The sequence below is a fragment of the Podarcis erhardii genome (assembly GCF_964252035.2).
Source record: "Podarcis erhardii genome assembly, chromosome: 15".
NCBI lineage: Eukaryota > Metazoa > Chordata > Lepidosauria > Squamata > Lacertidae > Podarcis > Podarcis erhardii.
Genome location: NC_138505.1, coordinates 22923935 through 22937862, shown reverse-complemented (window position 1 = coordinate 22937862; position 13928 = coordinate 22923935). Strand labels below are relative to the sequence as shown.

Here is a 13928-nt window from a genome sequence, read left to right as displayed (position 1 = left end):
AGGTGGTGCAGGGAGTGCTATGTAATCCTCCAAACACCTCCCACCATTAGTTTCACCCCCTAATTGATTCTCCCTGAAGTAATATGGTCTTCAATTGGGGGGGGGGAATCATCCACCAACCCTGGTCTATGGTCCATTTTGCAAGGATTCCAGAAGTGGTGAGGCCACCATTGCAATTAAGACCAATTATGCATTCAGCACCATTAAATTCTTTCTGGAATGTTCCATGTCAGCCTTGCTGGCAGGGATTGAATAACTCCCTTTGCACTGAATGAAAGCTTAAAGTAGACTGAATCTTCCTTCTAGACCACTTAGAGTTGGAGTTTTCACGAATGTACAGGGAGTATTTTTAGTTGGGGGAAAGTATTCAGACATCCTGCCTGCTGCTTTCTGGATTCTGAGGGCACATTCACACCATGCATTTAAAGCCCATTGGTTCCCTGCCCCCTTGGCAAGGGAACATGGGAACTGTAGTTTGTTAAGTGTGCTGGAAGTCTAGCTTTTTGAAGGATAAAAAATACAGTTCCTATTATTCTTTGGGGGTTTGCCACGTGCTTTCAATATGTGTCGAATGTGCTTTAAACATAAGATGTGGATGTGAGTAGAAGTAGATTCGGAGTTCTTGCTCCTTTGGCAAAATTCTCCACATCTCCACTTTAATTCATGTTTCTAGACCTTATGGTTATAGAAATAACATATGGCACAGGTAAATATAAAATATCTGCTCAAAGAACCCAGAGGCTGGATCAATGCAACTTTGAGCAGGAACAGAAGCTTCTATATTTCTCTCTTCTCTTTTAGCTTCCTTTGGGCCCCCAGATCCTGCCCACCATGTTGAGAATCCTGTTTTCCCAATGACCCATGTGTTTTATTCTTTTCTGTCCTTGTCTTTCTTCCCTTTCCCTCTTACTAAACAAAACAAAAAAGCTACAAAACCTTCCAATATTGCAGCAAGGTGAAATGAAGTGGATAAATATTTGTTGCAGTTTTGCATAATTTACTCCACTTGTTCCCGGAGCTCTGGATATGAGTGTCTGCCATTTCTAGCATAGAATTATTTCCCCACTCTTCCTGGGGCAACAAAAATGTCTCTTTGGCCCTCCTGGGGTGGTTGGCCATCATTGGCTTAAATGCAAAGATGGCTTTGTCTATAATTTGTGCTTTGTGCCACAGTTGCACCCGCAGTGGTGCTAAGCCGAAGTCACTCATCAGTATATTTGTTCTGCAGGTGAACTGTTTTGTGCCGAAGGAAGGTTGTCCAACCAAATGCATAGGCAGGTTGCTGGTAGCTTTGTGTAAATGGCTTCTGCTAGGTCAGCATTGTACAACGTGGGTTGGCAAACTAAGGCCCGGGGACCAGATTCAGCCAAATTGCCTTCTGGATCCGGCCTGCAAACGGTCTGGGAATAGCTGCGTGGATCGGCATGGGGATTCTGATCATTCGGGATGCTCCATTCCCCCCCCCCCACACCGCAGCGGCGCCTCCTCCCTCCCTCCTCCTGGCTTCTCCTCACCCTGCCTAGAGGAGGAAGGGGGATGGGCTTTGTTGAGCCGCGGTTGGCTGAGCGCCATTTTAAGCAGCCCCTCCCTGGAGCCAGCCCTTTTGTGCCACTCATTGTCCCGCCGCCACTGCCAGCCCCTGCCGCTTGCAAGGCACAGGTAAGCAGCCACCAGGGCTCATCCGGTGCTGTGGAGAAGGGAGGGGAGAGTCGTGGGGGGCATCCCCCCCAAAAATATAGTCCGGCCCCCAACAAGGTCTGAGGGACAGAGGACTGGCCCCCTCGGAAAAAGTTTGCTGACCCCTGTTGTACAACCTTAAAACTCAACATCTGCTACAATAGCCCTTGCTGAGAATGTCCAATAGCATCCAGATCAGGGGTCAGCAAACTTTTTCAGCAGGGGGCCGGTCCACTGTCCCTCAGACCTTGTGGGGGGCCGGACTATATTTTGAAAAAAATAATGAACGAATTCCTATGCCCCAGTAATAACCCAGAGATGCATTTTAAATAAAAGCACACATTCTACTCATGTAAAAACATGCTGATTCCTGGACCGTCCGCAGGCCGGATCCAGAAGGCGATTGGGCTGGATCCGGCCCCCGGGCCTTAGTTTGCCTACCCATGATCTAGAGCAGTGTTTCCCAACCTTGGGTCTCCAGCTGTATTTGAACTACAATTCCCATCATCCCTAACCACTGCCCTTGCTAGCTAGGGATGATGGGAGTTGTAGTCCAAAATCAGCTGGAGACCCAAGGTTGGGAAAGACTGATCTAGAGGGCCACAGGCTCCCACCCCACTCTGTTTATTAAAAAAGGTTGGAGCGCTGGGATAAGCATTTTGTTTTCTTGTTTTAGAAAAGGTTTCCCCTCCCCACCTTGAGCTTTTAGGTTTCTTAGTTTCTCCTCGTCAATCCTGACTTTTCCCCTTTCTCTCCTTCCCCGTTCCCTTCCTACTTGACTGTGGAGCAGCAAATCCTTGAAGTAAGTACAGAAGTAGTCCTAGGGTCCAAAATGCATGTCCATTTCTTGCATGCCATGCTTGTGATGCTCTTCGTGTCTCTAGCTCTCTGGGTTCTTGGCTTCATCTTTTTCTTGTCTCTGCTGGTCTGCAAGAAGAGTTGGGGAGGTGGTATCCTCAGTGGAGGCTGGTCCATTAGGGCTGGTCCACTACCTCCATTTCTTGCATGCCATGCTTGTGATGTTCTTCATGTCTCTAGCTCTCTGGGTTCTTGGCTTCCTCCATCTTCTTCTTGTCTCTGCTGGTCTGCAAGAAGAGTTGGGGATTTGGTACCCTCAGTGGAGGCTGGTGCACTACTCACGAATCCCAGTCTACCTTCAGCCAGCTCCCATCTGCCTGGCTTCTGACTTGTATCCGGTCCAGAGGGTGGCACTGCCTATCGGCTTCCTCCTCCTCCTTAGTCTCAATGTTGCCCCCATAGAACTCAGCAGGGGGGAGGATGGGGACAAAACTAGAATTGGTTGGCTCTGCCTCTCATTGACTCTAGCGCCACCTACTGTTGGTCTCCCTTCCTTCTGCCCCACCAGTCCCAATGGGCACCAGCCACCACTGAGTACAATAATTCATTGATAAAGGATGCTTTCATCATTGACATACGCATTGCTTTTAAGTCTTGGTATCTGTGTTGATATTTCTCTCTTCCAAAGACCTTAAGACAGTGGCGGGGAAACCCAAGGTGTTGCTTGACTCCACCTGCCATCATCTCTGATCATGTTGGCTGCTGGGGCTAATGGGAATTGAAATCCAATAACATCTTGCTGGTCACTGGTTCCCACCCCTTCCATTAAAAATTGCCGGGCTGGATCAAGCTATTTCATATACCGTATTTTTTGCTCTATAAGTCTCACTTTTTCCCTCCTAAAAAGTAAGGGGAAATGTGTGTGCGTCTTATGGAGCGAATGCAGGCTGCGCAGCTATCCCAGAAGCCAGAACAGCAAGAGGGATTGCTGCTTTCGCTGCGCAGCGATCCCTCTTGTTGTTCTGGCTTCTGAGATTCAGAATATTTTTTTTCTTGTTTCCCTCCTCCAAAAACTAGGTGCGTCTTATGGTCTGGTGTGTCTTATAGAGCGAAAAATATGGTATCTTTTTATACATAGTTTTCTTTGTTGTTTAGTCGTCTTAGTTGTGTTCGACTCTCCGTGACCCCATGAACCAGAGCATGCCTTGGAAACTCTCCCTTTCTTCTCAAAGCTTCTCCCTTTTTATGTCCATGGAGTTTTCTTGGCAAAATACTGGAGTGGTATGGCAGTTCCTTCTCCAGGTGGATCACATTTAGTCTAAACTCTCGGCTATGACCTGTCCGTCTTGGGTGGCCCTGCATGGCATAGTTTCTTGGAGTTATTCAGACCCCTTCGCCACGACAAGGCAGTCATCCATGAAGGGGACATACAATATTTTTGGCTCCATAAGACGCACCTGTCCATAAGATGCACCTAGTTTTTATAGGGGGAATGCAAGGAAAAAAGTATTCTTTAAAGGGAGCGCTGAGCAGAGCCTGCATGCATCCCAGGCTCTGCTCAGTGCTCCCTTTAAAGAGCCGTGCGGAGCGTGTGTGCGGCGCTTGCAGGCTTTTCCCCGAGGAAAAGCCCCCAAGAGCCGTACACACACTCCGTGTGGCTCTTGCAAAAGCCAGGGACAGCCGCGCGAAGCCTCCACAGGGCAGCGGGATGCTGAGCCCTGCGGAGACTTTGCACAGCTAAGCCAGAAGCTAGAACAGCAAGAGGGAGTGCTGTGCAGCGCTCCCTCTCGCTGTTCTGGCTTCTGGCTTAGCCGCACAGCCTGCATTTGCTACATAAGACGCACACACATTCCCCTTACTTTTTAGGAGGGAAAAGGTGTGTCTTATAGAGCAAAAAATACGGTAGTTTTCTACATCTCTATAATACCCCCCCTTACTTGCCTTCTTTCAAAACTAAAAAGCCCCAAACATAGTAGCCTTTCCTGATAGGATCATTTTGATTGCCCTTTTCTAAACCTTTTTAGAATGTGATGACCAGCATTGTACACCAGTACAGTGGTACCTCGGTTTACGAACTTAATCCATTCTGGAAGTCCGTTCTTAAAGCGAAACCATTCTTAAACCGAGGCGTGCTTTCCCTAATGAGGCCTCCCGCCGCCAGTGCCCTTCCACCGTTCGGATTCCGTCCGTAGACCGAGGTAAAGTTCACAAACCAGAACACTACTTCCAGTTTTGCGGAGTTTGTAAACCGAATAGTTCGTAAACAGGACTGTTCATCAACTGAGGTACCACTGTAATGGGGAACCTCTAATCCACAGGTCTAATTAGGCCCTGCAGGGGACCTAATTTGGCCTCTGAGACCACCAAACCCAAGTTGCACCTCTCTTTCCCACCCTGCTGCCAAGGAGCAACTGGGAGCTTTAAGTGCCCTCTTAATAGTTCCTTGGCAAGGAGAGGCTTGAATCCGGCAACAAATGCATGCCTCACTCGGATTGGTTCCACTTGGGAGCTGCTCATCAGTGATGACTACAAATCCCACCTCTTTTGCCTGTGTGCTTTGAAATCAAACCACGCTGGCAAAGGAAAATGTTTCTACTGATGTTGTGGTGATCTGAGGTGCGTGTACATAGTATGACCCCTGCTGTAAACAGTATTCCAAGTGTGGTTGCACCATAAAATTGAATTTATATAATTTGCAATTTTATATACTACTTTTCATTGTCTTAAGTCACAAAGTGGCTTACAGTGATAAAAAAAGAAAACATTCAAAATTTAAAATATCAATTAAACCTAATTCTCAGAAATTGGAAATCTCAGAAATTTAAACATAAAATATAAGATTGTTTATTAAAAAATTAGAACACCGTTCAAAGACCTGAAATAAAACAGTTTTAACAAGACATCTAAAACTCAGCTGATTTCATGTTTGATCCCTTTCCTAATGATCTCTAACATGGAAGACGCCTTTTTCACAGTTGCTGTACACCTTGTGTATCTAAAATTGGATTTTTCTTTCTGCTGAAGAAGAGCTCTGAATGTCTCAAAACATATATTTTTTTGGTTCTTTTAAAGCCGGTCTGCACTCTATATTGCACCTAGCATTTTCTCTGACTTACATATTTCTGAGGGGTTTTAAAAAAACTCTTTATGGGGCCTTTTGACCTTCTTGTGTGAGAAACAGACTGAATAACGGGAAAGGTCTGGAACTGGTGAACTGAGATTTGTGTACTAAAGAATTACAGACCACAGGATGGATGTGAGTAATAAAACATAAAACGTACAGGCAGAAAATCCCTTCAGTGGCACTGGATAACCTTGGGGGATGCTGAAAATTTCCCTGGCTCTCCCCCACAGGTACTGAGAATGCTACTCTCGGACCTTTGCTTTAAAAAGTCTGCCGTCCACTTGCAGTATCTTTGCTGGGACAGGGTTTTGTTTACCTGCCTCTGCTGGAGGTTGCACAGACAGAAAAGGGTCTCAACAGGAAACATCAAGAAAGTGGATACTGATCCATTGGGGCAAATAGGGCACTGCCCCACCAATCTCAGTCTGCCTTTAGCCACAGCCCACTTGCCTACCTTCTTATAATCAGCTCTGGCTGTCAAGTTCCTCCTCCTTAGTCTCAGGGTTGCCCTTGTAAAGCTCAGCAGGGAGTTGGAGGATGGGAACAAAATTAGCATCTGTTGCCTTTGCCTGTCGTTGGCTCTGGCACCACCTACTGTTGGGCTCCTTGGCTACCACCCTACCAGTCCCAATGGGCCATATCAACATCAGTTGAAGCCTACTTGTTCTCTGAAAGCTGCTGTTTTTTATTGCCTTCCTTAAACATTATTATTTTTAAAAATTTATTTTCTTGCCTCTTCATCCTGCGTTTCCCACCATGGAACCCAGGCATCATAGCATGTGGTTTCCAGGCAGTCCTCCATCCGGGCTCTGGCCAAACCCAGACCTGCTTAGCTTTGTTAAGGTGGTACCCCCAGATGTGCCTTCAGATCATGGCCAGGACCATTACTGATGTCAAGGGAAAGGGCAGTAGCTCACTGGTAAAGCAGCTCTTTTGTAAGCAGAAATTCCCAAGCGATCAACAGAATGGCCAAAAATGTTTAAACAAGAACTAATGTAATCTAGAGCAGTGTTTCCCAACCTTGGGTCTCCAGCTGTTTTTGGACTACAACTCCCACCATCCCTTGCTAGCAAGACCAATGGCCAGGGATGATGGGAATTGTAGTCCAACAGCAGCTGGAGACACTGATCTAGAGAGCACTTTTGTGTGGACTAGAAGTCATTGCCTCAAGAGTAGTTCAAGTACAATCCCAGGCATCTCCAGGTACTGCAAGGAGAGAGCCCCTGCCAGTCAGCATAGACAATTCTGAGCTAGATGGGCCAGTAGTCTAAATCAGGCATGTCCAACTCCCAAGAGACTGTGATCCACTCCCAGTATAAAATACAAACTGGCAGTGAGCTATCCCAGGGCTAGGCAACCTAAGGTCCGTGGGCCAGATGCGGCCCAATCGCCTTCTAAATCCGGCCCGTGGACAGTCCGGGAATCAGCGTGTTTTTACATGAGTAGAATGTGTCCTTTTATTTAAAATGCATCTCTGGGTTATTTGTGGGGCATAGGAATTCGTTCATTTTTTTCTTCAAAATATAGTCCGGCCCACCACAAGGTCTGAGGGATGGTGGACCGGCCCACGGCTGATCCCTGATCTACCCATTGTCATTGGAGGGAGGAGGAGTGTGTGTGGGGTGGATGGATTGCCCACAATTGTTGAGCTTTTTGGGGGGAGGATTGCCCAGAGTTTTTTAGCTCCCCCCCCCCTGTAATTTTTTGTACACGATAAGGATCCCACAATCTGCCAGGATCAGCCAGGGATCTACCGGTAGATCGCGATCCACTGGTTGGACATCCCTGGTCTAAATCAATATAAGCTTCTTATGCTCCTAATGGTTTTTAAACCCTTCTCTTGGCACATTGACTGTCCCTGTGAGCTACTTCTGTTTCTACCGAGCCCAAAAGAGAGGGTGGTTTCTCCATTCTTGATTCTCTTGATCCATTGCAGATGGCAATTTTATCAAAGTCAACAGAGGGTCCTCCTTAGTGTGGTCATTCTCCTCTGGTTTGTCCTTATCGCAGAGCAAAATAGTACATGAGTCATATGTGGTACCCAGTGGGAGGAAAGAGGGGGTGGGAGGGAATGCAAACAGGGAGTAATTGTGTTTTGCTGATAAAGCAGATTAGTTTCTGTAGAATCAGAAGTAATTACCTCAGTTAAAACAAGTGTGAGTGTCAAACAGCCTTTCCCAACTTGATGCCTCCAGATGTTTTGGACTACAGCTTCCATCGGCCCCAAACAGCGCAGCCACATAATGCTGGGGTTGATAGGAATTGTATTCTAAAACAGCTGGAATGCACCAATTTGGGAGGAGGCTAGCACAAAATGTGGTGATCATCCAGTAGGCCTAATTGATGGGAGGTCAATTAGACAAGACTGGCAAGCTGCTACTCAAAAAACACAAACCAAAAAACCCAAGGTTTGGGGGTCAATACCATCACACCCCTTATATTCTAGCTTGGTCTCTGAGATCATGTAGAGGAGTGCTGTTCATTGTATTAGAGGCCCAACTTGGCTCAACTAGAAATCAGGCTTTTAGTGTTGTGGGTCCCATTCTGTGGAACACTCTTCCAGCAGAGATTTGGCATGCACCCTGTGACTTCTAGACATCTCTTTTCGATGCTGGCAGGCCTTAAAGGTAAAGGTAAAGGGACCCCTGACCATTAGGTCCAGTCGTGGCCGACTCTGGGGTTGCGGCGATCTTCTCGCTTTATTGGCCGAGGGAGCCGGCGTACAGCTTCCGGGTCATGTGGCCAGCATGACTAAGCCGCTTCTGGCGAACCAGAGCAGCTCACGGAAACGCCGTTTACCTTCCCGCCGGAGCGGTACCTATTTATCTACTTGCACTTTGAGGTGCTTTTGAACTGCTAGGTTGGCAGGAGCAGGGACCGAGCAATGGGAGCTCACCCCGTCGCGGGGATTCAAACCGCCAACCTTCTGATCGGCAAGTCCTAGGCTCTGTGGTTTAACCCACAGCGCCACCCGCATCCCTTAAAAGTCCTTGGAGGAGTTCAAATAGATATTGGTGTAAAAGTAAAAGAAAAAGAAGCAACGGTCTTTGGCCTGAAGCAGCAATAAGGCCTCTTCCCAAATCTGACGGGGCTGTTTAGGTACCTGGAATCCAGATCATGGAAATTCCCCTGCATTTGACTACCTAAAAGAAAAGGGGGGAAGGCCCAGTGTGGAAAGCAGTTGCATAAACAAATCTGTTTGCGCTTTGAAGGTGTAAGCAAGGTGCTCCGTGAGCAGACTGAGAGAGGGGCAAGGCGTCCTTTCCCGGCGTTTTATCTCTCTTGGGAATTCCAGAGAACACAACGGCCTGGCTTTCCTCCTTCCCTCCCTCCTCCTTTGCCTGGCAACCCACATTCCAGCTCTCTAAGAGTTTAAATTCCTCCCCCACACTCTCTCTCTCTTGCCTCTCCAGACAAGTTTCTGGCAAGGGGGAAAGCAGACTCCTCTTTTGACCACAGGTGCAGATAGATTTTGCATTCATTTCTCTCCTTATCTCCACCTGGCCGAGTTCTCATTCTCTCCAGACTGGGAAATCGCAAACTCTTGAGACTTACTTTTGGGGTTCCTTTTCCTTTCCCCTCCCTTCCTCCGCTTTCAGATTAAGATGCTTACGGATAGGAAGCACGAGCTGGAGCGTCGGCTGAGTGCCATGATGGAAGAAAACAACCTTCTTCAGGGGACGGTGGAGGAGCTTCAAGATCGCGTGTTGATTTTGGAGCGGCAGAGTCACGAGAAGGACATGCAGGTATGGGGGAACAGGGGCTTGGGGAAAGGGGGAGACAGCTGGAAGGAAGGGACTGATTTAAAATATTATTATTTTGATTGAGCGATACTGCTAGATCACCAGTTTGGGAACAGGAAGGTAACATTGTGAGGCTTGAGCAACCTGCAAACTGGACTTTTACTAGTGTTGCAGGAATTTATGTATAGGTTGGGGGGGTGCCCCTCCAGCAGATATCATGCACATGCAGCCCACTACCAAAACCAGCACAATCACTTTTGTGATTTGTCCCCACAAAACACTTCATCACAGTTTCTTCCTATCTATTCAAAGGGCCTTTGCTGCACGATACCAAATGTAACAATTCACTGATAAATGTCTCTATGTACTGGCTCACTGGGAAAACTTCAGAAATTCATATAGACATGTGAGCTCAGCTACTCAGCAGCCCCTCTGCCTGAGTGATAATCCCTGGCATCCTGATACCTGAGTGCCAGACAGGTAGCCGTTCCAGAAATAACAAACCCAGATGAAGACAAAAGGGTGTGATTAACTTGATTAATTTACAGGGAAATGTAAATATATTTTTTGTTAGACTTGATGGGTGTTTGGTGGAGGGCAAGGGGAACCATGGGGCAGGGTCCAGGATGCTCAGATTACCGCCACCAGACTTCCCCTTTCATGATGTAACTGTGATGTAGTTTGGGGGGGGTTAATATGGGGATTAGCAACTAATAAAAATTTGGGGGCTCTTCTGTTTGGGGCTTCCATCTTGTTCCACCTTGTGGCAGGTGGGAGTCCTGTCGCGACAATCTTCAATAAAGACCAAGCCTACTGGCTGCTGTTTTGCTCTGGTATTCCTGGCTGGTGTCCTTGTTTTTTTTCCAAGGGAGCCCTGAGATTTCTCCGTTAACACAAGGAACCAGTATGGCATCGGTGGGAGGAAAGGGAAACCCATGTCCCTCCACATGTCCCTGGACTACAACTCCCATCGTTCTTGACCATTCACTACGTGGGTCGGAGTTAATGGGAGCTGAACTCCAATGAAATCTGGAGGGCTACAGATTCCCCTTCACTGCTGCATATTCTCGAAGGATGCTGCTGAGATCCTAGACCTGCTTTCCTGGTAGTGAGCCCCATTGAATTCAGTAGGACTTCCTGTTCAGAAAACATGTATTTTAGTTTATACTTCACAAAAACATGTATGCCGCTGAACAGTAATTATAACCTCTAAAGTGGTTTACAGAGAAGATAAAATATGCATTAAAATTGTATTGAGTTATATTTATTATGGGTAGCATTGATTTGTTTATGTGCCCAATTTACCATATTTTTTCGTCTATAAGACGCCCCCATGTATAAGACGCCCCCATGTATAAGATGCCCCTTACTTTGGGGGACTCAGGTTTAAGAAAATGGGGGGGGGGAGATGTATCCGTGTATAAGACGCCCCCTAATTTTTGTCATTATTTTTTAGGGGAAAGGGCTAGTCTTATACACGGAAAAATATGGTATTTTCTGTCTCTTAGTGTTTAATTGTCCCTTCGAAGTAGCGTGCAAAGCTTTCTATCCAACCTAAGTTGGACTCGCTGAAATTAATGGATCCAAGACAGCCATGTCCATTATTTTTAATGAGTCTACTCTGAGTAAGATTAACTGGATACAGCTTTAAACTTTGTAAAATACAATAATGATGATTAAACAAAAGGATATGATCATCCAGTTAAAATCACATTAAGCGTGAACAATAGCTGTTAAAACATTAGCAGTGAATAAAAGAAACAGCAGTGATTAAAAAACAGACTGAAATAAAGGGCGTTTGAGCTGTTTTGGAGCTGTGCAATGTTTTTAAAAGACAGGTAGGATTGTGTTGTAAAAGCTTCATTTATGTTTTTTTAATTGTTTACCTAAAAACAAAAACACAATGTTGTGAATACAGTAAACAGGTGTAAAGGCATGCTAATTTTAACTAATAAAATACGGGCATCATACAGGCATGTGAAGCTGTGGGAATCCCTTCCCACAGAGGTGTGTCTGGCACATTCACAATGCAGTTTTCATGAAATGCACATGTATATTTTAAGACCCACCCTATTCTTCTGATTGTAAATTGTTTTAACTAGTTTTTATCTTGTATTTTATATTGCTGAAGTCTGCTCTGTGACCTTATGGTGAAGGGTGGATGAATAATAATAATAATAATAATAATAATAATAATAATAATAATAATATAAATGAAGAATATATCTTTATAATTTCTTGTGCCAGTTGCATCAGAACCAGCTAGAACTTCAGGAGGTGAGACTGTCTTATCGGCAACTGCAGCTAAAGGTAGATGAACTCAGCGAGGAGAGAAGCCTCCAGAATTTCAACTCTACCAGCACGTCACTGCTGTCAGAGATTGAGCAGAGCATGGAGGCCGAGGAACTGGAGCAAGAGAGAGAACAGGTAGCATCAAAACTCTTGGCTCCAGAAGAATTGGGTGCAGCACAGGTGTGTTTAAATGTGTGTGGTAGAGCCATAGTGGACTTCCTTCCTAAAATCCTCCATCTGCCAAATGTTTGTGTTGCACATTCTCCGAATACTCCGGTGTTCCCTGAATGTTCCTGATCTGCATTTGACATCCAGTCATCAACTTGATTTCTCAAGATATGCTCTTTTATGGTTGGCACACAATAATATTTAATACTAATAATTTATTTGCTGGGGGCGGAAGGGTAATCAATTCCACAAGGACAAGCTATGTGTCAAAAGTCATGCCTAGCTTGACCCCAAGTGTGCTTCTTTGTTGGAAATATATGGAAAAGTGCTACCCCAGGTCAAATGGAGACTGGTCCATTAGGGAAACAGGGGTACTGCCCCACCAACCTCAGCTGGCCCCAATTGCTTGCCTCTCCCTTAGACTCTGTGTTGTCCTTCTAGAACTCAGCAGGGAGGAAGATGGGGGCAAGAGTAGGGTTAGTTGGCGCTGCCTGCCATTGGCTCTGGCGCCCCCTAGTATTGGGCTCCCTGCTTTCCACCCTATCAGTCCCAATCAGCACCGGTCAGCACTCCCTAGAACAGTCCTTTCTGCATTCTCATCACAGCTCAGACTCCAGCTCTGGGAGGCCTACTGCCAGGTCCGATACTTGTGCACTCACCTTCGAGGGAACGACAGTGCGGATTCTGCGGTGTCCACGGATTCTTCCATGGACGAGTCATCGGAAACTTCCTCGGCCAAAGATGTGCCGGCTGGTAGCTTGCGGGCTGCCCTCAGCGAGCTGAAGAGGCTGATCCAAAGTGTTATAGATGGCACAGACTCCACGGTAAGGGGGAGAGATTTGAAGCTCACATTTGAAGCAAATGTACCTGTGGTGTTTGCCCTTCTAGGTGGGTCATAAGGAAAGGGTTAAATGAGGGTGAAGTGATTGGCCAGTGGGAACCCAAGGGGAGGAGTTAGAGTTGGAGTTGTGTGAAAGTCAGTTGAGAGTTGGGAGTTGGAGAAGGAAGAGGGAGGATAAGTCTGTGGGTTGGTCGAGTTGTGTTGTGAGAGAGTGAGAGGAACTGTTAGGTGGAGTCAGACAGATAGTTGGGATAATCAGTTTGAAGTTGTTAGGAATGTATAGGACAGTAAAGAAACTAAGATTAAGAAACTGCCAAGAAAAATTAACTGAAACCATAAATTTGTTCATGCCTATAAAATAAACTTGATTATTTGTTAATGTTAACAACTGTCTGGACTCCGTGTGTACCTGAGAGAAACGGGTTGGTGGCAGCGGGGAAGCGATCATAGTGGTGGCACAGGGATCAATAGACCGTCAAACGTCCGGGGACCCCGTGTGATTGCCACAGTACCTAATTTGCACTTTCCAGAATGAAACACTGAACCCAAACACTGCCATCCTTTGCCATTTGCACTTCTCTAAATTTTGCAATGCTGCCAACTAATGGGATAAAAATGCACATACCAGGGTAAAGTGTGCATAAAAATTGCATACAGGTGTATTATATCGGAGAAAATTGCTTTGCAAAACTGTGTACGGTGGTACCTTGGTTCTCAAACGCTTTGGTACTCAAACAACTTGGAACCCAAACAGTGCAAACCCAGAAATAAGTAAGTTTTCCGGTTTGCAAACTATTTTTAGAAGCTGAACGTGCTCCGGTTTGAGTGTCACGCTTCTGTTTTGAGTGTTATGCTAAGGTCTGTCTGTTTTTGCTTCTTTTTTTGCATTTTTATATTTGCGGCTCTTTTTTTTTTTGTTTTTGCGACTATTTGGAACCCAGTTCAGTTACTGATTGATTGATTGTGTGCCTGCAGTACATTGTTTTTCACTTTCATTTTATGGATCAACGGTCTCATTAGATAGTCAACTTCATGTCAAATTGCTGTTTTAGGGGTTTTACATTACTTTCTATGAAAAAGCGCGCCTTGGTTTTAGAATGCTTTGGTTTTGGACTTCCGGAATGGATTAAGTTTGAGAACCAAGGGACCACTGTATATGGGAAGAAAGTGGCACTAAAATGCTGATGAGTTTCGATGAGGACTTCTATTTAAAATTTGCAAACTGGTGTGGAAATGTGGAGGAGAACCAGACTTAAGACTGGGAAAAGGTGAAACTGAGAAGAAT

At 45.9% G+C, this 13928-nt stretch overlaps 1 protein-coding gene across 5 annotated transcripts in view; it reads left to right on the top strand.

Annotated features, from left to right (window-relative positions):
• Positions 1-13928, top strand: part of BICDL1 (BICD family like cargo adaptor 1) — a 65408-nt gene that overhangs the window by 27527 nt on the left and 23953 nt on the right. For 2 of the 5 annotated variants that reach the window (XM_081841868.1, XM_081841872.1), the window contains exons 4-7: positions 2468-2479; positions 9199-9345; positions 11590-11814; positions 12408-12626. In XM_081841868.1, the coding sequence (XP_081697994.1) occupies positions 2468-2479; positions 9199-9345; positions 11590-11814; positions 12408-12626 (603 nt within the window). The remainder of the gene's footprint in view (positions 1-2467; positions 2480-9198; positions 9346-11589; positions 11815-12407; positions 12627-13928) is intronic. The other 3 variants (XM_081841870.1, XM_081841869.1, XM_081841871.1) reach the window with 3 other exon arrangements.